This window comes from Chinchilla lanigera, unplaced genomic scaffold (genome assembly GCF_000276665.1).
Source record: "Chinchilla lanigera isolate Chin_1 unplaced genomic scaffold, ChiLan1.0 scaffold00006, whole genome shotgun sequence".
In the NCBI taxonomy this organism is placed as follows: Eukaryota; Metazoa; Chordata; class Mammalia; order Rodentia; family Chinchillidae; genus Chinchilla; species Chinchilla lanigera.
Window position 1 is genome coordinate 13327384 of NW_004955407.1, and position 23340 is coordinate 13350723.

A 23340-nucleotide genomic window follows, 5' to 3' on the forward strand; every position below is an offset into this window, starting at 1 on the left:
TAAAATGAATCACAGATATTTATTGAAAACCCATGTTTGAAACAGTCAGCTACGGCCAGGCCACACCTGGGACAGTGAGGAAGGAGGACCTCTGAAAGTTCAAGGCCAGCCTGGGCTACGCAGTAATTTCAGGGACAGCACAAACTATACAGTGAGACTCTGTCTCAAAAAATAAAACAAAGAAACCAAACAACTCCCCCAGGAACAGCTAGGTACTATTTATAGCCTTCCTCCTAACTTGTATTAACTCCTGTAACACATAATCACATCTCTTACCCCTAACCTTATGAAACTTTTATTTCACTTACTAGCCTTAACAGATTAATCTGTTCACATTCTCTGCTTGCATCTACATTTTCTTAGGTACAGACTGCTAGCCTTTGAGGCTAGGCTAAGAGGTGGGAAATCAGGGGCAGGCTTGTTTACTTAATTAATATAAAAGCTGAAGAAATAAAGGGATAAGCTGATGTGGGGCATGGGCAATGAGGGGAAAATAATATTTTTGTAAAGTTTAGTTGTAGCCATACATGATAAAGCTTTTAATGAAAATAAGTGAAATGTGATTAGCCAAATTTAAAATTGTCTCAAAATACATTTCAATTTTGATTATGACCTGGAAGATTGACATGAATTGTCCCTACTAGAAATGTGGCAATATATGTCTCTCAGCTATTACTTAGAGCAATTAATCACAGTTGTAGTAGCTCTTGATATTGTTTGAGAATAAAACACACACCTGTATCATTTATCATGCAGTATGGTGCTCATTTTCTTTTTTTCTTCCATATTTAACATCTTTTGCAACATATTTATGATCACTGCAAATCCTGGGTTATCTTCCTGTTGGTTGTGGCTTTTCACTTATTGCTTATCATGCATTTGATTTTCATTTCTTTTGAATTCCTCAACGTTTTAATGATTAAACATCATTTGCGGTTAGTTACGATAATAAAATTAGTAATCTTTAAAATGCCACACTTTCAGTTTTGAAAATTAAACATAAATGTTTTTCTTATGGAAATGTTGTTCATTAACTTTTTGTTATATCTTAGAAATTAAAGAGGACTTCATGACTCAAGCATACATGAATCAAGGAAAATTATTCCTTAAATTCTGACCTTGACAACACAAAAGGAAAAAGTAATTTAAAAGATGAGATTAAGAAACACTGCAACATTGTTTATGACATCCTTCTGTTAAATGATATGTTTCTCAGATTGTTGTATGTTTGCATAAACTTCCCTTTTAGTACAGTGAGTTTTACACTAACAAACAAAAATAGCAAAGAGAAATATAACAGAAAATAGGAGCAACAAAGGGTTGTGATTTTTATCATTGCCTGGCTTTTGGTTTTAGGTCAAAAAGGCATTTTATATTTTTACATTCTTTCTCGTAAGCTCATAAGGAATCTTCCATAGGACTCAAGATTTGCTCCTTAAAACCATGGGATTGCTCCCTGGCGTGTGTAAGTCAAGAACCTCATCTCATAATCATAGGTCATCATCAACTAAAAGTAGCCATTCATTTAAAGTGGACCTTTCATTTATTTACTTCAGGATATCGGTTAAAAGAGATAGGAAAACCTGCTTCGACTGAGAAAGAAAAATGTTTCATGATTTATTTAGCAGAAAAATGTAACCATTCATTGCTAGTGATAAGGTAAATGTCAATTTAAAAATAAATGTGAATATCGGTCACATAGATTTTAAATGAAAGCAAACTCTTTGAGAACAAATTCATATTAGGTCTAGAAACTTGGAATTAGCTTAATATGATATTTAATACTAGTGAATTATGTGTTGTGGAAAAAATATTCTGCCCATAGGAAGCTATACACTGATTTTAGGAATCACAGTTGAGTGAATATTTTAAACGGCAATGTTACCAAGCGTGCCTTCTTTTGTCAAATTTAGTTATCAGTAATTTCAGCTAAGAAGGTTATAGACTACCAATAGCCTGTTATCCTGTAGTTCCTTCTATTAATTCATAAAGTATGCATGATTAAAAATTTATAGCTGAAATGATTGTTTTTATTTACTTTTTATTGATATTCTTCCTTAGATACTGATATGGAGAGGGAACTTACATTATATAAATGCCAAGAGTCTATGAACTATTTGGAAAACAGGTTTATCAGCATTTTGAAAGTACAGACAAAAATTTTATGATAATCAGAGATTTTATTGACCAGTTACAAACTGGTCTGGTTGAGTAGAAACAGAAATGCCTTTCAGCACTTAGAAAATGAAGGAATTTAATAAATACTCAAGAAAGCAGAAATTATAGCTACTACTTGAAAAAAACAAAGCCTCACACATTTAATTTACAAGAAATTTTGCCATTCCAACTGGGGACCATTAAAGAGGAGAAGGTAACCCAAAGCTTGCGAGCATTGCAAAGAAAATCAGAGGTTTCTTTGTATTTTTCCCCCAAAAGTTACTAGTGATTTTACAGTTCTTTAAATTGCTTGTAAGATATTTACAAAACCAGTTCAACTAATCTGGTTGTAGGCTATTTGTGAATCATTATAAGCAGAGATCTTAAAATTTCTAGGTAAAGCATTCAGCTCTCTTCATTCCATTCAACTGAGTTCTAGCTTGTTTGAGTCCCACTTTGACTATTGATCATACTAAGATTGTTCTTCCATGGCTGGGTCGTAATGATGTACCGAACTCAATAAAGACAGAAGCTACATTTGGTTTGAATGATTTTACTTTCAGTTTTATGTGTAGGAAGGTCATCCACAGGAACACTAGTGAAATTTAAGAAATGTAATCAAAATTTGTCTCAATGCAGTTAATTGTACTTCATTTTTGAGGCCCTCTAAATGTGGGGCTTTTGATCATGACTTCCTCTGTAGCAGGGATGAATGCTCACTTCCTGGAAGCAGATGACTAGGTTAGTAGGATGGAGATCTTATTTAGGGCGGTGATTGTTATGAGAGTGCCTTAGATTTCAAAGGTTACAGGCATGCTAATGTTACATTTTTCAGCTTTTCATTCTTGATAAACATCATTCTAAGAACTGGTTTCCCTGAAAATGTACTCACTGCACAATTCCCTTTTCCTATCTTGACTTTTTTTTGCTTCTTCGCTCAGTCCTTTTTTTTTTTTTTTTCTGCGCAGAATTGGGGAATTGAACCCAGGATAAACAAATACTCTGCCACTGAACTACATCTCCAGATATACCCTTCCTTTTAATTTTTTTTTTTTTTTTAAATTTTGAAACAGGGTCTTATTAAATTACCCAGGCTGGCCTGGAACTTGCCATCCTCCTATTTTGGATCTAAGGAGTAAGTGGGATTATAAGTGTGCACTACCAAGCACAGCTTGTACTGGTGCATTTTCAGAGATGTACAAACATTCAGACAGCACAGTGATATGTCCACAATTTTTTACTCTCCCAGAGAACTGGAATAGAGTGGTCAATAAGAACGGAAATAGATCTTTAAAGCATAAAATCATATTGCAGGGGGATAAAGCATAAAATCATATTGCATGGAAATTAGACTGGAGATAGAAATTCAGAGAAAAGTGAGCAATGTAAAACTTACAGTATGAGAGAGATTATGCACACATGCAGGTGCCCATAAGATGTCCTTCATCTGCCATGGAGGAAATAGATCCAGGAACACTGTAAATACCAACATACACGGAGGCTCAGGTCTCTTATATGAAGTTGCATAGTATGAGCACAGAATCTACATGTATTGTCCAGTGTACTGTAAGTCATCTTTACATTATTTACCTAGTACAATGTAAAGCTATGTAGCTTTTTTTTACTGTACTATTTAGGAAATAGCAATAAGAAAAAGTCTGTCTATGTTTGCCAAAATTGCAGTTATTTGCTATAAAGTTTCGATCTGTTGTTGGTTCAATCTGTTCATGCAAAGCCCAGGGATATGAAAGGCAGACTGTATAACTAAAGAAGTAATGTGGACATCAAATCATGGTGGTCTTTAGAGTTGACTGAATTCTCTTAAAAAAAGCCACACAACATAGTGTATAATATGATTTAAACTAGAACCTTGTGGGGGCGATTTGTGCTGAGTATTTCTCTCTCTCTTCACCCCTCCCCTACCCTCACTCCTCCCTCCCATCCCGCTCTCCCTCTCTCCCTCTCTCCGTCTGTTTTTCATGTGTTCCTTTCTTGTACTTGAAATCATTTTTTTTAATTCTAAAGAGAAAAAATAAACAAAAATAAACCATTTTGTTAACATCCTTTAGATTCTTTACTTTAATTCTTAACATAATTGCTACTGACCACTTCACAGTTCTCCCCAGGCCAGCTTTACGGAGGCCCTTTCTCTTCGCTGGTATCTTGTTGTCATCAACCTTTCTTAGTTTCCTTTGGTGTTCAGCACAAATTTGACACACTGACTCTTCACAGTTGGGTGCAAGCACATCGAGATGGGCTTGGTGCTTATCTAGGTCTTTGGTAACTTCACAAAGTCCATGTGGCGGACCCTTGCATAGGAGGGTGTCTCCAGCACCTCAGAGCGAAGGTCCATCCCATCTCTTGCAGCCACCCTTCCTCAGCCATGACAGTGGGTTTCAGGTGGACCTGAATTTTGAATGCATTAAAATGCACCAAGCCCCTCTTCTGTGTGAGCGAGCCACAACCGAGAAACAGCCAAAGTATCCCATCATTGCCTCATAGCCTGGCTATAACTCTCCTGGACATGGACTAAACTCCACCTTTGTTGGTTCCGGGTATTTCCCACTTATTAAATTCAGCTGGGACATTAAAGACATGGTTTTGTAGCATGGACCGTCCCTCCACTGGAGCCATTCATTTTCCTTTTGTATTATACAATATGACACAGAAATAGCATTTAAGAATGACTCCTAATTCAAGAGTTTTACTTTGATATTGTTTATTTTACTGAGTTATTTTATCTTTTTATTTTTATTTTTTTTTATTTTTTTGGTTTTTGGTTTTTCTCCGGTACCAGGAACCGAACTCACGACCTTGCGCTTGCCAGGCAAGCGCTTTGCCGCTGAGCTAAATCCCCAGCCCCTACTGAGTTATTTTATCATATTCAATAATTTTTCTTTGGTTTCTAATACTTCGAGAAGAGGAATAAGTTGTACATTGTATAAAACACAGTTACTGGTAAAGGTAGCATCATTAATAACAGTATAAATTTATTTTCTTTCCTACTTCAATTCATAGTGACTTTAGTCAGGGCTCATAAATGTGATTCCAGTGCTCGGCAAAAGGAGGCTTTAAACCTTGGCTGCCAAAGACCCGAAGGCTGAGTGGGCTCTCCCAAGAGCTCTGCAGTTTGTGAGGCGAAGGCAGCTCACACAGCTACACAATTGCATGTTTGTTATGCCCCTTGGAGACTGAAAGCCTTGTTAGGTAAGCGGCATTATCATTCTGAAGCCCTCGACAGCCTGTGGTAGGGGAAGATCCAAGGAATGAACAAATCTGAAAGTTATGATGTTCAGGAGTAGTAATAGTGATTTAGGGCAGATTGTCACCAATTAAGGACCTTTTTGTTTGGATGATGTGTCCGTGTGTGTGCTCTTTAGACTTGCTTTTTCCCTATCACTGATGTATTCCTTTGGGTTTTCTGAGGAAAATGTTATAATTGGCAACCTTAATTATGCTGCACAAAGATACATTGGTGAGGTTTTTGTTTTATTTTATTTTTTTTGTCCAATAGCTGTGTTTTCTGGTTCTTCACAATTGCTGGGGAGGTTTTAATGAGATCATTTTAAACTGTGAGGACTTTTCTCCCTTGAGTCTGTTAAGCATTATACATTCTTCTCCCAGCTCTCCCGTAAAATTTGAAAACTTCTAGCCCTTCCCCCTGGGCGTAAGAGGATAGAGAAGCACTGTGTGCCCCCATACAACTCTTGTTTCCTAGCAAATATTTAAATTAGGTGCTATTCTAGCCTTTTTCAGGCACTTATAAATTATGTATCTTTATGAAAATAGTTGTTGCTGAGATATAATCTTGTATGTGTCCAGTAACTCGGTAACAGCTGGGTTCTTTCATCAGCTGACTTTATGTTCTTATTTGCTGTTGAAGGTGGGAGTGGGAATGAAGGAGGTTGCCCTTAAGTTATATAAATTTATGATTTTATAGGCTGTCATAGTGTTGCTCAATTCTGAGCTATTATTTGAAATGCTAGGAATGACACTCCACCACAGTGCTTCCTCCACTAGCTGTAATTGGACATGGTAAAGGAGACAACCACCAAGGAGACAATTTCAGGTCTGGACATTTTCCAGAAAGCCAGTAGTGTTCAGTACTGAAAGTTTCAGATTGTAGCCAACAGAATTCAGATTAAAATCTCAAATGTATCATGCACTGGCTGCCCACCATAGACCTCTATAGGAGCTGGAGAAAATCGTTTAACTTTACCTACCGAGTAACTTTGCCTGTCTGTCAAATGAGTATAACAATAGTCGCCACCCAGACTATGAGCCCACTGTGAGCATGAATTGAATTAGTACCTAGGTAGCCCTCAGAATGCTGTGGGCATTCACATGAGTGCAGTGATTGTGATTTGTTGTTCGTGTTGTCTTCTTATTTTCTCTTAGTAGTCGCGACTTTCTAGTCTCTGCACAAAGAACACTCGATCTAGCTTCCTCTCCAAGAGTCCTCTCTTATCTCACTGTAGAAGTAAAACAGGATACCTTTTTTCTATTTTCCATGTTAGTCTTTTCTTCTATTTCAAATGAAGAAAACATTGTTTTTCTGTCTATCTCTTTTTTTGTGACACATAGAAAGAGGGCCTGAAATAAATGAGTGTCCTGAAAGATAAGACCATGTCTTGTTTATTGGTAGCTGTCACTAACAACTATATTGTCCCATACCTTTATTGAATGAATGAATTACAGTTAAAATCTGGAACTATTTGAGGATGTGGGATATTCCCAGAGGATTTTACCTATGATTAGAGAGTTTGTATATTTCTAACAATTACAAGCTTTCTGATTATTTTTAAAGGTGCAATAAAATTCAATAAGCTACTGATTGTCTTATCTCATACCCCTTCACTTGCTATTGATTCTTTTACTTTTTAAATTTAAAATATGACAAGCCTAGGAAATATTCCATAGTGTTCTGAGTTGATTTCATTCCCCAAACATGTACTTGAGTGACTTAATTTTTTTTTATTTGTTCCTAAATGTGTGTACCACCACATCATATCAGATTAGTGGTCATATGTATATGCACAAGTAATTATTCATAGACATACATAGTATAGTCACTCATATATGTGATATGTATGTAAAAATAGAATTTACCGGTTTTTGAGACTTTCAGTTAAAATATATGTATCAAACACAATTAAAATTTTTCATCCTTAAAACTGTACTAGAGATTAACTGATCAACTGCTGTATCAGTTACCAGTTGAGATTTGGAATATAGCAGCATTAAGGTCTAAATAATCAAAGAAATACTTCGCTAAGTACAAAGGGGCAGAACTTGGAGACATTATTTATTTATTTAGAGACAGAGCCATGCTATGTAGTTAAGGTGTGAACTCATGAGGTAGCTTAGGCTGCTTTGAGACTCTTAACAATCCTCCTGCCTTGGTTGACCGAGTGATGGGACTACAGGTGTCATATCCGTTATACTCTTAAAACATGCCTTCTTTTACCTTTTAAGGGTTTCCTGTGTCTTCCTAAGCTTCTTCATGGGAGTATTTACTTATATGTTGTCTGCATATCCTCCTATACATTAAAAATGGCATTTTCAATTATTTAAATCAGAAACCTGGGTATTGTTTTTTGTTTCTCTGTCCTATTTTGACCCTCAAGAAGTCAGTTTGATTTTCTTTTTTTTTGGGGGGGTGAATTTTTGGTTGTTGTTGTTTTTGTGAGGTCTTGTTATATTGTTCAGGCTTAAGTAATCCTCCCACTTCAGGTTCCTCCCCCTGGGACTATTAGCATGTGTCACCATGCTCAGCTCCACTGTTTGAACTGAATCTCCAGAACAAACCTCTAATCTTTCCCATTGGACCAAATGCAGTATCACTGTAAGAGCATGTAACAGTCATCACTTTCTGTCCATTAATGCAACAGGTTTCTAGTTGGTCTTTCTGCTTCCATTCTTACCACCTCTCCATTTTAGTCACAAAGCAACTAAAATGAATATTTCAGTATAATTCTATCGTATAGCTACTTTATTTAAGACTTGGGTGATTTATAATGGTAATTAAACTTCTAAAGTCTGACCTTGTTCATTGCTGTGAACCTGACCCACTACACAGGAGCTATATCTCATTCAGTTTCTTTAGTGAAAGTTTTCTACTGAACCTGGATTACTTTCTCTGTTACAATGCACTACTTTAATAAAAAAATACAATTTGAAGATATCAATATGTAGTACAACACTCATTGTTAATTTCCGAGCACCTTGTCTGAAATTCTGTATTGCTTGTATTGTTCTTGTGTTGTTTTGTAAATGTATGTGTTTGTTAATATGTTTTTGTTCTTTTATCTTTAAAATAAAAAAAGACAAATGCGCTACTTTAGAGTAAGTTTTTCTCATTTTTCAGGCTTCAGTTTAACTGTTACTTTGTCCACAGCCCCCAGTGTAAATTGTACTTCTTATTATTCTCTCGTATGACATCCTGTTCTTTTCTTGTATAGCGTGTCAACTACATGAAGTCTCGTATGCATGTGTTCAGTTGATTCTTGTCGGTCTACAGTCTGTACCTCAAGTACCATGAGTGTAGGATTCATGGCAGTTTAATCTGACATTTTATATCCACTCTTACACATCAAAAATGTGTTGTAAACCTTCGCTGAATGCAAACTGTGTCTTGGGCACTGGTCTGGACACTGAGATGTGGACATGATGAAGACAAATTCTTTGTCTTCATGGAGCTGGCCTTCAGATACAAAGAAGCAGGCAACAAATATAGAAGGATACTCATTTGATTGCGGACTCTCTTAGTTCAGGGCACTACATGCAAAGTTGATCTTACAAAAGAAAGAATGCATGCCTGTTTCACTTTAATTAGGGTCCCATAGCTCAGATATCTTCATTTTGTCTGTGTTTTTTTAACCCTGCCAGGCTACTCCTGAGTGTGACTTTTGCTCTGGCACTGGAAACCCTCATCAATGGCATTCTTTGTCCTCTCCATTTGTACTGGCAGCTGAGAAATTTGGCAATTCCTTACACAGTGACTAATAGCAATACTTCTTTGCAGATGTAATGCACCATAAAAATGGCAAGTCCTGTATAAACATTAAATAATTAGCTTTCATAATAACACTATTAAGATAGAGTGTAAAACTGTTTTGTGTGGAAATAACTGAATGTGAATATACCTATTAGAATCACTGGGTAGTGAAACAATTTGTTGTGATTCTGAGATTTTAGACTTCTGTTTTGTAGTTAATGCATATCTACAAATAGTACAGGTTTATAAAATTTTATCCTAAATTCTAAACTTTTCATTTCACTTAAACTTTACTTTCAAGTATGTAAAATGCAAACATCTAAAAAGGTACTGACATCTTTAAAGGAGAACATAAGATTTTAGCCATTTGATTTATATTGGTAGTACATTTTTTATGATGCCCCAGACATTCAGATCCACTGAATGTTAGCTAGTTGAATGTGGGTTCTTGTTAATATATACTTTTTTTGTAGGTGTATGATGGATTTCAGTCTGAATCTAGTGTGAGAAACTTTCATTTTGTTTGTCTTGATGAATTAGTGCCATTTAGTAAATACTAAAGAGTATCCTATAGCACAGTACAGGTATTGAGAAACATGGTGTCCATGTTTCTGTAAAATGGATCTGTGCCTTAACTTGGGCCCAATATGGAAGTATGTCTCACCATTAAAAGACAAGATGTGACAGTATGGTTGTAGCTCAGTGATCGGGTGGGCACACAATACAGGAAGAGTTAAGAAGATGACCAAGGATGACATGGCCTCATTGGTACAGCTCAGCAGAGCACAGGAGCCTGAAACTGAGTTTAAGTTAGCTTGCTCTTCTGTTACACATTAAGAAAGCAAATCACTAATAACTACTCTCATTCTAATAATAACTGCTTTTCTAATAGCAGTAGTTTGTAGTCATTTTTAAGGTTGAAAGATATTTGACATCTATCCATATTATGTGACTTTCAAAATGTATAATTTTTGAATTAAAAAATGTTCTGCCTTCCTAAAATAGAGCAAAAGGGGTTTGTGAGGTCTTTGGAATCTCTAGCTAAAAAAAATAAGTGCTTCTTCAGGCATATTTTCTTCCAGGGTCTTAACCAAAGCATAATTTAAGGTTTAAAAATAAAATGACATGGTATAAAATCTACAAGTAGAAAATGGCATCATTATCTAAGGATATTCATCAGTAAATTTAAGTCAAAGTTTAAAAAGTAAATATATGTATTTTTAGGAAGTAGTCACCATAACTTTATACAGAATGGATGTTTATGTACATCATTTTTAAAAAAGCATATTCATTAGCATTAGAAGATGGTGATGCAAGATGGAAATGCTACATAGAATTTTTTTTTTTTTTTTTCCGGTACCAGGAATCGAACTCACGACATCAAGCTTGCCAGGCAGGCGCTGTTCCACTGAGCTAAATTCCCAGCCCCCCACATAGAATATTTTTTACATGGTGTCCTTTTGTGTTTTCATTTTCAGGGGGTTATCTTTCTGCACATTCATCTACTTGTTTGAATATTTTTGAAAATCTGGGATTATTAGTATATTTTAAGGAATTTGAAGAAGCTTTAAATACTTTTGTTCTCCAAGTAACACTTTATACTTCTGAGTAATGATGTGAGCTAAAAAGTAAAAATCCAAATTATTTAGCTAAGCCAGTACTGCCTTATCAAATCCCAAAACATATTTGTCAATTCAAAATATCCCACAATAAAATTCAATTATATTACCTCACTCGACAACACAAACCTTAAGATTGTTGTATGACAGGTATTGCTATCTTATATATACCTCCATGTGAGAAAAATACAAGGGTTCTACCCAGAAAAGTGTGTTCTCAATGCAGATGTGTTTAATGAAAGCACTACAGTTATTTTAAAATCAAATGATATTTCATCATGTCAGAATGTGAGTTGGCATTGAAAAAGAAGACTAGAAATATTGCAAAAGTGTGTAAGGTATCATCTATTGAAAATTAAAATCTAAGTAAATCTTTAATAGTTTTTGAGAATAAATGATACATTGAAATAATGTCATGCCGTTACTGAGTACTTATAAAGTAGTTCTCTTTAGGAAAACATTTCATCATTTACTTTCTTCTCCAACACACTCTACTTTTAATGGTTTCATTGATTTTTTTTCTTCACCTAATCAACATATTTTACTATTTGCTACAAGGGTTCATTGATAGGTAGACTTTTAAGTGAAAAAAGAAAAAGAAACAAACCAATCCCAAGACTACATATTATCTTCCCTGGTTTCCCCCAAGATGTCCTCTTCTAATGTGATGCCCATATGTAATTAAAATGCTTATTATTTTACAATCTGTTCAGTCATCTTGTAGTTGAAATAAGAAAGGAATCATTGATCAGAAGCAGCACATCATATAATTCTGAGCAGTGAATTCGGATTTTGAATATGTTGCTGAAAATATATGAAGTAGGCTCTTCCAAATGTGGCAAAATCTGAGAAAATGCAGATTATATAAAGCACATCCATATTAGTGTTTTAGTTTTTGTTCTTGTTTTTGTTTTGGTGCTGGGAATGGAACTCAGGACCTTGCACTTGCCAGGGAGGCGCTGTGCTGCTGAGTCACCTTCCCAGCCCCATATTAGTGTTCAAGAGGAGCATTTATCATTTAACTTCTGTTGCATTGGAAGGGGTGATATATTAATTATAATATGATACTTTCAAACACAGTGTTAAAACCAGACAGATGTGCAATTTGACAGAGAAATGTTCTTTGTAGACTGAAGATCTCAGTTCTTCCTTAGGCTCTGTCTCTGTCCCTCTCTCATTTGTGCAATGACACTAACAAACCCTTGTTATTACAAGCTAGTGATGAGGATTAAGTGAGTGGAGACTTAGTAGAGTATGAAGCAGAGTAAACGTTCATTAAGCGTCAACCATCGCTGAAATCATTATAGCTGACATTATCTTTATCATTCTGTTTATATTTGTGATCTCCTTTTCTCTCTTCCCCTAAAACAATTTAATGTATTAATTTCTGAACCAAAATGCTTGGGCCACACAGGCTTCTAACTACACTGAGATTCTGTTATTTATGATGTTGAAGGCATTATCATTCACAAATGTTCACCTTATGATTAGGAAAGAAAATTAATTTGAGGAGCACTTCAGCCCACGAGGACTGGATAGTGAGGGAACTGCACACCAGTGATGAGCAGTCCTCAGTAACAGTGTGAATCTGCTGGAAATACAATGCTTAGAGAGGAGAATCGCTTTTTATGTTTTTCACTTTTATTTTTATTAGTACATCTTTGCATTACATGATAGTTATGTTCTTCACGGGATGTTACACAATGATAATATGGTTTAAAAAAAAAACAAGGATAAGCCTGCTATGGTGCCTTATGCCTATAATCCCATCACTTGGGAGGCTGAGGCAGGAGGATTGCCACAAGTTCAAGGCCAGCTTGGGCTACCTAATGAGTTCAAGGTCAACGTGAACTCTGAACTACACAGTGAGAGTCTGTCTCAACCCCGTGCCCCCAAAGAGCACAGTGCACTGGAATTCAGGTTACCTGTGTTTCATTTTGATTTTTGCCACACAACCCAGACTAATGGCAAATTTCTTGGGACTCATTTTCCTCTATGTGATGGATTTGATATTGTTGAAAACTCCTGACTGTTCTATAATGCTATATTTGTTTCAGTTCTTAAATTTTTTACAGTTTGTTTCAGTTTGTTTGTTTGTTTTTTGACAAATATTAATGCCTCTACTGGACTTGGAAGAGTTTAGCCATTATTTTCTGAGTGCCTCATATCTTCTATTATGCAGATAGGTTTCATGCATATCATTAAATTTGTATTTTCTGGAAACATGTTTATTTATTTTGAGAATTAAATTAAAATCAGTGTAAAGCTTTTAGAAAAAATACTAATTGTATGCTGTCTTTTGTTTTAAAGGATTAATTGTAGCTAACATTTTAAAAGACAAAATAAGAGACTGAAAGATTCAATGATACTTACATTTTTCTCCAATTTAACTGGAAAAAAGAAAAGCTGTTGAACTAAGATAAAATTGGACAAGTATGGAAGACATACTGCGGTTATAATACTGTAGTGATGTGTGTGGTTTCACACCTTTTTAGGTGACATTTATTGAGTATACTATAAGATTCTTTGCTGTTTTTCTAACAGTATTAAAATTTCTTTTGGAAAATTTATATTTTAAATATTCAGAATATTCAAATCAAGAAACAATGGAAAATGTTTACTTAAGATATTAGAAGATGGGGCTGGGGATTTAGCTCAGCGGCATAGCGCCTGCCCGGCAAGCACAAGGTCATGAATTCGATTCCTGGTACTGGAGAAAAACCAAAACCAAAAAAAAAAAATCAAGACATTGGAAGATAAAATGTGAAGTTTTTAAAAAGATCTGTATTTTGGAATACACATGGGTGCGACCTATCCTTCCATGATGCTACCAATCATTTAAATTTCATTTTTATTTTAATAACAAATACACACATTAAAAAAATTGAAAAAGTTCACTAAATGCTCATATCATTTTATAATGTGACACTACTTTTCCTGAGAAAGAAAAGTTCAAGACAAGTATAAGGAAGAAATACTGCTTTTATTAAAAAGAAGAAAATCCTAAATTCATAATTTATGCAGGATTGCCTGTAGCCATACGCAATACTAGAGTTTTATGCTTTACAGCTGCAAAAATAATTACATGAGCATTATCTAAGCAACAATCTTTAATGGATTACATTTTGTAAGCTTTTCATTATATACTGTAGAAGCACCAATAACAAAGTAAATGGGGAAAATAGTTTGATTTATCTGACTTAGAACTTTGATATTTTTTTTCAAGACATTTTATTATTCATTGGTTTATTTGAGATATGATCTCAATTTGTGCATAAGATGTAGTATTAACAAGTTGGTGTAAGCCTACCATAGAAACAAAGTGTGGCAAATTATTTACTTTTATCTGATAAGTATTTTGATATTGGGTGTTTCAGGGGTGTTAAAACTTTTCCAAGATGTTATCTTAAATTACCAATTAGATCCAAAAAAAGCACATGCTGCTTGCTAAGGTCAATTCACTTACTTTTTCTATAAACTTTGCATGATATTTTCAGTAAATCCTTAACACCTAGTAATAATATGAGCTTATTAATAGTGAAAGTCTTCAGGCTCTATTCTTTTATTATGTGGTAACAGCAGCCAGAGTTTTCAGTTCAACAAAGTTTATTTTTGTGTCAGAATGTTTTATTAATAACTTAGAGTATTAAAGTTAGAATTACAATAGAACGAGACAAGTAATATTTTCCTGTTTTATTTTTCTTTTACTGTTCTTTCCAAAGATAAGGAAGCATGAGTCCTCCTGGAAGTAGAATTTTTCAACAGTTAACATACTCATATGTGCTTAGTTTATCTCAACAGGCCGATCAAAAAGTGAGTTTTTCATAATATTATGGCTTAGATACACGCACATAGTACAGAGCAGGGACATACAGAGAACTTACAAAGAGAGATCTGAGCTTTTTAAATCTATAAATGTGTTTGAAGTGTTGGAACCTAAAGTGACTTTTTAATAATAGCATATAAATTTTCAACATTGTAATGTTTTCTCTAGAAAGATATATTAAAATGCCAGTGGAATGGATAGACATCCATGCAGTCCACAATCATATCTAAAATTCAGTTCAACTGTAAAGGTAAATAATATATTTTGCCTCAAAATTTGTGCACTTAACATACCAATAATCTTTTTAAGTATTCTGTGAAGTTATTAAAATGGTCTATGATTATTATGCTCAGAATTGAGGAAAAATAGTGTAGGAGGTTAACTGGCTAACTGTTTTTGAGATTTTACATTGGTATATGTGTCTCTATTCCTGTTTTGTAAACAAGGAAACAATAAGTTATGGGTTCAAATTACCTATGAGGTAAACAACAGAGGTGTGATCACAGACTAATGCCAAATGTGTCATGATTTCTTACTGTTACCATGATGCTGAGCATAATGTCATTCTATGAACTATTTTGGGAATATACATCTGGTCATGTGTTATAAAGATTTTGTTCAAAATTATATAATACATTATAAAGATGTTGCACATCTTGTTTGTGAAGTAACAATTTATTTTTTAGTATGTTAATTATTTCATAGCATGTATATTACATGATAAGATCCAGTTGGGATTCATTAATCACTTGTTTCCATCTGTGTCTCATAGTTGTAATATAAATGTGGTTGTTAATGTCTTTCATTCTAAATAAAAGACATTAACAGCCCCAAAAGCTTAGATCATGAATTGTACGTGCTTCTGGTAACACTGGTATTGTTATTATTGGTGTCTTCTAACACATTCCCTCATTCAATTCATAATGAAACAGTACAGGCAATGATTTTAAATATAGTTGTTTTGCAAGTATGAGACACTTTTATTTAAATATTTAAATTATGATAATGCACGCTCAATAAGTTTTAAATATCTGTAAATTTTCTTTGATCTAAATGTATGCTTAGAAATGTCTTTATCTTTTAGAATGTTTATGTGTATGTAATGCATTTAATTATAGAAAACATCATTCTGATGCATCAAATGAGTAGAAGAAAATTCAGTTGTATCTATCGGCCTATGGATGAGCAAAACGTAGGCAGTGGTCAGAAAAATGCAAACTAGGATAAAGCCAGAAGCTAATGATGAAGCTCGAAGCAGCAGGCTACACTTACCTGCTTGCCTCTGAAGAATATCAAATTATACCCCCCTTTAAGGCCAAATATCTTCATTAAATTACAGATGTCTGGAAGTAGACACATATTGTTAAAGCTGTATTACAGTAGCTATTAGTAGTGGTTTACTATAATAAATGTCTCTTCTCCTGAAGCTGAGAGATAAGGACTGTTCTATATGTTGAACATGATGATTTAATCTTGTTCCTACAGTACTACGGGATGACTTCAGACAGAACCCTTCAGATGTCATGGTGGCAGTTGGAGAGCCTGCGGTGATGGAATGCCAGCCTCCTCGAGGCCATCCAGAGCCCACCATCTCGTGGAAGAAGGATGGCTCTCCACTGGACGATAAGGATGAAAGAATAACTGTGAGTATCTCATCCAGCGGCAGGGAATATTTGCTCGCCTTACTGTATGTATCTCCCCCAAAGAAAAAAAGGAAATCGAAGCAGGTTTTTAGATAAGACTTGCATCTGCTCATTTTCAGTTCCTTTGAAAACGTATTTCAGTTCTCCCTGTGTGGACACGAAAATATGTGAAAAAAACACACAATGATTCATTCAGAGTTCAGTTAAAGAAAAACTATAATTTCTGCTTTAATGTTTTAAAGAGAACATTTTAGGTAATTTAATTATTATTATAACTCAGGGCTCCTAACATTTCCTTATATTATAGTTAAAATGGTTTCTTTTTGAAAATATCAGTTATATAGTTAGAATGTTTCCAGAAGTTCTTTTAAGTTACTTTAGGATTTTTTAAATGTCTTCCTCTTTTTTAACTAGCTTTTTCATTCTTTAGAGTTCATTATTGTTTTTGAAAAATAAAATCTTATTATTAATGATAGCGAATGATGAGTTTATTTCGTTATATAATACAATTGTGTGACTGGATAAAGGGTCTCCGATTCCTGCACCAGTATGATTGGCAGGATCTGTAGTAAGTCTTTTTCATCCTGACAGCACTGATTCCACATGAGGTCCTTGCTTGCTCTGTCTTGTAAGGTGTTCACTGAAACACTTCACTTAGCCAAGCTGTCGTTGACTCTTAATTGTACAGTATTCCACCGACAATTTCCTTTGATCGTGTGATTTCCATGGATTTGTGTCCATTATGAATTTATTGGCCAAGTTTTAAAGTTCCCTAGGTGAGTGTCTTCATGAGGAAAAAAGGTCACTGCTAAAGCTGAGGAACAGAGTTACAAGATGGACCTTATAAATCTAATAAATGCTGGCACCATTGCTGAACAACTCGTAGCCAGTTAGCACGATGACTTAATAGTAGAGAAGGATGTGGTAGATAAAATTTTAGAGATTTTAAAAGAAAATCAAGCATTTTCTTTCTGTGCGCAATCTGAATTGGATTGATTCTGTAAATGGAATTTTGTAATTCTAGGTATAGAGTGACCTTGTCCCAACTGCACTCCAGAAATGTGTAGGAAAGTCAAGTGGCAAAATGAAAACTACAAATAAAACTTTGGTTTTAGACAATGAAGTTAGTAGCCCAGGGGACAGAAGAGTGTAGGAGTAAAAGCTCATCTTGTTAGTGTCGATATTCTTTTGGTTTTATATGCGATTAAGAATATTTTGCCTTTGAAACATATTCCAGATCCCTTAGATAATATTATTTATAATTCCCATTTCCTTGCCTTAAAAATTTGAACATATTGAAACCATTATTACTTTTGACTTTCCTGTGTCTTTCCTGATCATTCATTTTTGCTTTATACAAATCAGCGACAAAATTCTCAACACTAAGAATGCGGTACTTAAAAAAAATAATGAGAGCTTTTGTGGACTTTATAAACAGAGCTAAGTAAATGCAATATAAGGTTTGCTAAATTATAAGTCCTAGAAAAATAAAGTAGTCAACACACAAAGGGGTTCATTAGAAGTTGGGCTTGACTGACCTTTTAAATACACTACTCAGAGAATGCCTCACCTGAAAACCTGAAAAAAAATGGAGGAAGGGAACGATACACTTGTCTAGAGAAGTTTTTGGTAAATGAAACAGTAAATTCAACGATCTTAAGGAGTGACGCATCTGATACTTAAAGTGCAAAGAGTCAGTGTGAACTAAAAGCACAGGAGAGCTGTGTAGGTGAAGGAGTAGGGGTGTGTGGGGGGTGTTAACAGGAAGCCATATTGCGTTAGGACCTTACAGATGTTGTAAATACTTTGGCTCTTCCTGTCAATAAGGTGGGAAGAATCACAGGTTTCTCAGCGGAAGTTTCTGGTGTGTTGAGATCACACTAAAAAGTGGCAGTGTGAAAAGCAAGGAAGCCAGTTAGAAGCTTTTGGAATATTCCATGCAAGAGATAAACAGTGGGTTGAACCAGTGTGTTAAGAGTAGAGGTAGTGAGGAGTGGTTAGATTCTGAATATACTGTCAAAGATTGGCCAATAAAATATCCTAACAGTTTGATGGAGCTTATGAGGAAAAGCTGGGTCAAGGAATGTCCTCAGTGATGGGTCTTAGAAAGTGAAGTTATATCTGCTGTTAACATTACAGGGGCTGGGGGTGTGGCTCAGCGGTAGAACATTTGTCTAGCATGCCTGAGGCTTACAGTTTAATTCTCATTACTGAAAAAAATTACAGATTTTTGGTTGAAGGAGAAGGTTTGGGGTGGGATGTATCAGACACTCAGTTTTAGACTGGTAATTTTAGAAAGCTCTTAAGATGTCCAAGAATATTTGTCAAATAGGCAGTTGTACGTATGAGTCAGTATTTCAGAGCTGAGGTGGAGGATGGAGAAAAAATTACGTTGTGGTAGACATACAAGTACTTACTACTAATGAAAGGCTTCATTCCCAACTTCCTTGCTCTTGGGAAGACCTATTCTCTGCTTTATGTCTTGTTAGTAAAACATAAAGAAAACGACTGTACTTGAGGAAGCCTAATGTATGTTCTTCCTATTGCTGTGCAACCAGGGAAGCCCCATGTTTTAGGTGGAAGACAAATTCCTCTAGAGCCAGAGCCCTTTGCTTATGTGCAGCTGTTTAGGGGCAGCCATACCTCTGTCTTTCTGATACGAATGCTTAGAAAGGTAAACAGTGAATTTTTACCGCATTACAAGTCACTGAGAATTTCTTACTGCAGCATAACATAGCCTATTGGGTGAATATGAGACTCAGCAGTGCATATGTTTTATTTAAAATTTGGAGACTGATATCATTAAGGGACTGATTCTAGATAGAAAGGAAATGAGGTCCAGTGCTCAGCGTTTGGGAAAAGATGCAGAAAAAGCTGCAGACACTGGACAGGTGCAGTCTGTGTGAAAGAAGGAAAACCAGCAGGCAGCCAAGCACAGACAGGTTTTTAATGGAGTGGCAGTGACTGAGTCCATTGCAGCTGGTCGAATCAAGTGATACGAGAACTGAAAATTGACCACGGGAGTTAGCAACCTGGTGGTCAATCATGGATGACCCTAATGAGAGCCATGTCAGGGCACTGGTGGGGGCTACAATCTCTCTGAACTGGTTTAAGACAGCCTGGGAAGATTGAAATTATTCACACAGTGTACATAACTCTTTTTATATTGTATCTTGCATGCTAGATAAAAAAAAAGACTGTAGTCTCAAATTTTAAAAGATCCCAGTGAATCCACAGTGCTATGTTGTATGTGCATTCCTGTGTGTGTTAGTATTTGTAATATTCACAGCTTTAAAACCGTACAGTACATTTGATTTAAAAAAATAATTCTTGGATTTTCTTGCTGCATTGTATATTGAATTAGACAAAATCTTAAGGTTCATGCCCAAATATGCAATTTATTATCAAATCTTCATTTGCTTTTTCTGCCTAGACGGACACAGTCCTTTAACTAAAAAGCTTCAGTTCCTAGTTTCATGAGTTAGTTTAAAATCAATAAAGAACCACTTCCAATCAGCAATAAAACAGAGTTATAATAACCTATGACTATGAAGGGATGCCAACATGTTAGTGTATTAATTTTAAAATCATTTAAACGTTGCCAAAATGATGATCCACAAAAGTGTTCCATATGCCAGGAAGTTGTAACATCTGAAACTTTTACTATTTCTAAGACCATCTGTGTGTTTTGTATAAATTATGACTGTTGAATTGATAAAACAGTAGAGGTAAAAAGCAAATTTATACATTAGTGGAAATGAATAAATTAAAATATCAGCAGTTTGGTTTCAAAATCACTGTTCTTATTTAGATTATAATTGTTTTTGTTTCGTTTCTTCCTTTAGGCAAAACTAAAATTGAGTAATTAAAACAGAAACTTAGATCCTAAATAGAATGCATGACATTATTTCCAGTTCTTTTCAAACTGTGAAAATAAATTTTTAGTAGATGTTGATTTTCGACATTTTATTTGATTTTTCTTTCCTAAGCTTTGTATTCAAATGACTGTTTTCGTTTGTATCATTACTATACTGTGCCAACTGTGTTAACTACTGACAAACAGGAGATTAAACCACACAATATTCCTATGAAAGGCAATTGAAGATTGCATAGTTATTGCAACAGTTTTGGTGAAAGGAATTTCTGGAGTTCTTTAATGTAGCAGCTTTCTTTGATGAAAATTTAAAGTACACATCTCCCAGCTGTGAGAACAAAGACACACCCTGCAAAAAAAAAGAACCATGTAATTGAATTGTAGCTGCACCTGTATTTTTATATTAAGTCATTTCTTTTTTACATTGATCTGTACTTTGAGCCAAATTTTAGATCCAGGATGATTACAAACCAGAAATACATAAATAGCATTTTCTTAATTTCCTATATAACAAGAGAATCTTTTAAAACTCTTTTGGCATGCGTTTCATTGAATAAAAGGGGCTTTTGACGAGGTTTGTAATAGTCTTTCTTGTAGACATGAGTACAGTTAGAAATAGAAGTTCAGTGAGCATTGATTTACTTCATGTGTTTGAGATTTAGTAACAAGCATCATTATTAAAAAATGAAATTTTCTGAGATGCATCGGAGAACTGAAGGCTTCTTTCTGATGTACAAGGACACTCACATAAACATCACAAAAACTAATATTTCAATAATGATTTCTGATTCATTCAAAAAATTAAAATTACCCTTGAATTAAAGAAGAAATTACATTCAGTTTAAAGTAGACATCAGAAACATTTTCCTAGTTTATGAAAGGCCTCAGTTATTCTTAAAGAATGGTCGCTTATGGAGCTATGTAGAGTAAAAGCTGGCGTGTAGAACTGAAAAGGCCCAGGGAAGCTTTAGTATAATTTTGGATTTTGAGATGGCATGCGTAGTCTTCAGTAAAGAGAAGGAGAAGTTACTAATGCCACAACACTGTAAAAAGAAACTAAGTTTATTTAAAAGTTTGCCACTTATTTTATAATTGTCAACTTGTATGATTTTAATATTGTTATATTAGTAAAAAGATTTTTTTTATATCTCAGCCCAATTTGGGGGGATGTTACACACAATCTTACAATGGAACAGGCACCAGTTTGCCAGTGTCTACTGAATCTCTGTAAAATAAACATCATCTTGCTGGTAACAATAGGAATTACAGACATAAAGATAGACAGAAGTAGGTAATTTCTCATGGAGAACGGTTTATAAAAACACTTATTTACTTGATTTTTATAAGCGTAAGAACACATGTACTTATAAATGAAAGTATTAAGGTGCCCAGTAGGACACACATTATTATCAATGAAACACTCAGCTCTCTCTACCTGTGAGTTCCACATTCCTGAGTTGAACTAACCACACACGCGGTATATTCAGAAAAGAAATGCACCTGTAAGGAAGACATACAGACCTTTTTCATATTATCATTCCCTAAAAATGCAGCCAAACCATCATATAATAACATTTATAATGTATTAAGTATTGCAAATAATCTAGTGAAGATATAAAGTAAGTAGCAGGATATGCAGAGGTTATACTGAAAGACCCCCCACTTTATATAAAAGATTTGAGCACTCCCAAATCTTGATCACTGTGGTGGGTTACAGAACCCTCACTGAACAAATGTATATGGCTTACCTTAGCATATCTTTAAAGTGGGTTAGCAAATCTATACACTATATTAACAAAATTGTAGGTGTGTGTATTTGCATATGCAGTTTGACTATTGATGACTAGAAATTAAACCTTTTCAGAGTAGTAAATAAATAATCTAAGTAAGTCATGTATTTTATAGGAACAATAGTAAATTCTCATACGTCGTGCCTATAAAACATGAAATAAATGTTTACCAAAAGTTTCACGTTAGTATTACTGGTCTTGTATTCAGTTCTTCTGCACAAGTGTATTATCTAAATGTATTAAAATCCACTTCATTTTTGTTCTACTGAAAATTTTCAAACAACCGTATAATATTTTAGAAATGGTTATTGTAGCAACTTGCATTTGTACTTACGCATTGAGGAATAGCTGCACATCAGATACTTTACGTCATGTCATTTCATTGACTTGGTCATTCAACGATCAAACTATTTTCTTTCCATTAAGCTACCTCTCTGATACTGATGATGATAGTGGTGCTGATGTTGGTGGTAGTGATGAGAGGAAGATTTGAATGCAGCACTTTGTGCTAGACCCAGTTTCAAGCACTGTATGCATACAGGTTAATCCTGTCAACAACAGTCAGAAAAATACTGAACATCTTCCTTACCAGTAGAGGAGTGCAAGTAGGAAGGTACTTTCTTTTTGTTTACTGATAACATTTTCTATAGAATCCTGTAGATTTTACTACATACATAAACATATTGATGCACTCTTCCTGCACATTTCAGCTCAAGATAACAGTATCTCTTAGTTTTCACTATAAAATATTGCCTTTTATTTGTAATGCTCTGGAAAGCTTATGGTGGTTTTGAAACAGGGCTTTTTACTATTCAAGAATTAGTTTGTACTATCTTCATTGATGAAATTTATAACATAAAAAAGATCTATCACATGTGAAAGCTTCAGTAATTTTACAAAAGATGAGTAAAGAATGGTCAAATTCAAACAAATATTATAACTCACAGAATCTGAGCTTATTCTGAAGGCAGAATTCTTACCTAGAAAATATGTAAGAGACAATCTATAGACAATAATTATGTTCACCATTTTTAGGGAAAGATCAAATTTATATTAAAAATTATTATGAAGCCAGGTATAGTGGTACCCTGGGAGTCTGAGGCAGGATATTCCCAAATTCTAACCCAGTCTGGGAAGCTTAGCAACTTAGCAAAATCTTGTCTCAAAATAAATAAAATAAAAACGATTGGTGATAGATCTCAATGTGAAGGCCTTGGACTCAATCCCCAGTACTGCTGAATAATTAATGAATTAGTTATTGAAATGAAGGTGCTTTATAGTTAACAGTCCAAAGTGGATTAGCCAGATTCTAAAACAGTCATATGTACTTTGAATGTTATTGCTGAAAATTTTGAACAATTAAGAGAAATATGTAATAAATGAATGAATAAGAAATATAGAGAAAATATTATTTGTGTTGTGGTTTGGTAATTG

General features: G+C 34.6%; 1 protein-coding gene across 5 annotated transcripts in view; it reads left to right on the forward strand.

The window, feature by feature from the left end:
* Positions 1 to 23340, forward strand: part of Robo1 (roundabout guidance receptor 1) — an 891813-nt gene that overhangs the window by 733473 nt on the left and 135000 nt on the right. For all 5 annotated transcript variants that reach the window (XM_013503701.1, XM_013503711.1, XM_013503704.1 and 2 more), the window contains one exon: positions 16085 to 16242. In XM_013503701.1, coding sequence (XP_013359155.1) covers positions 16085 to 16242 — 158 coding nt within the window. The remainder of the gene's footprint in view (positions 1 to 16084; positions 16243 to 23340) is intronic.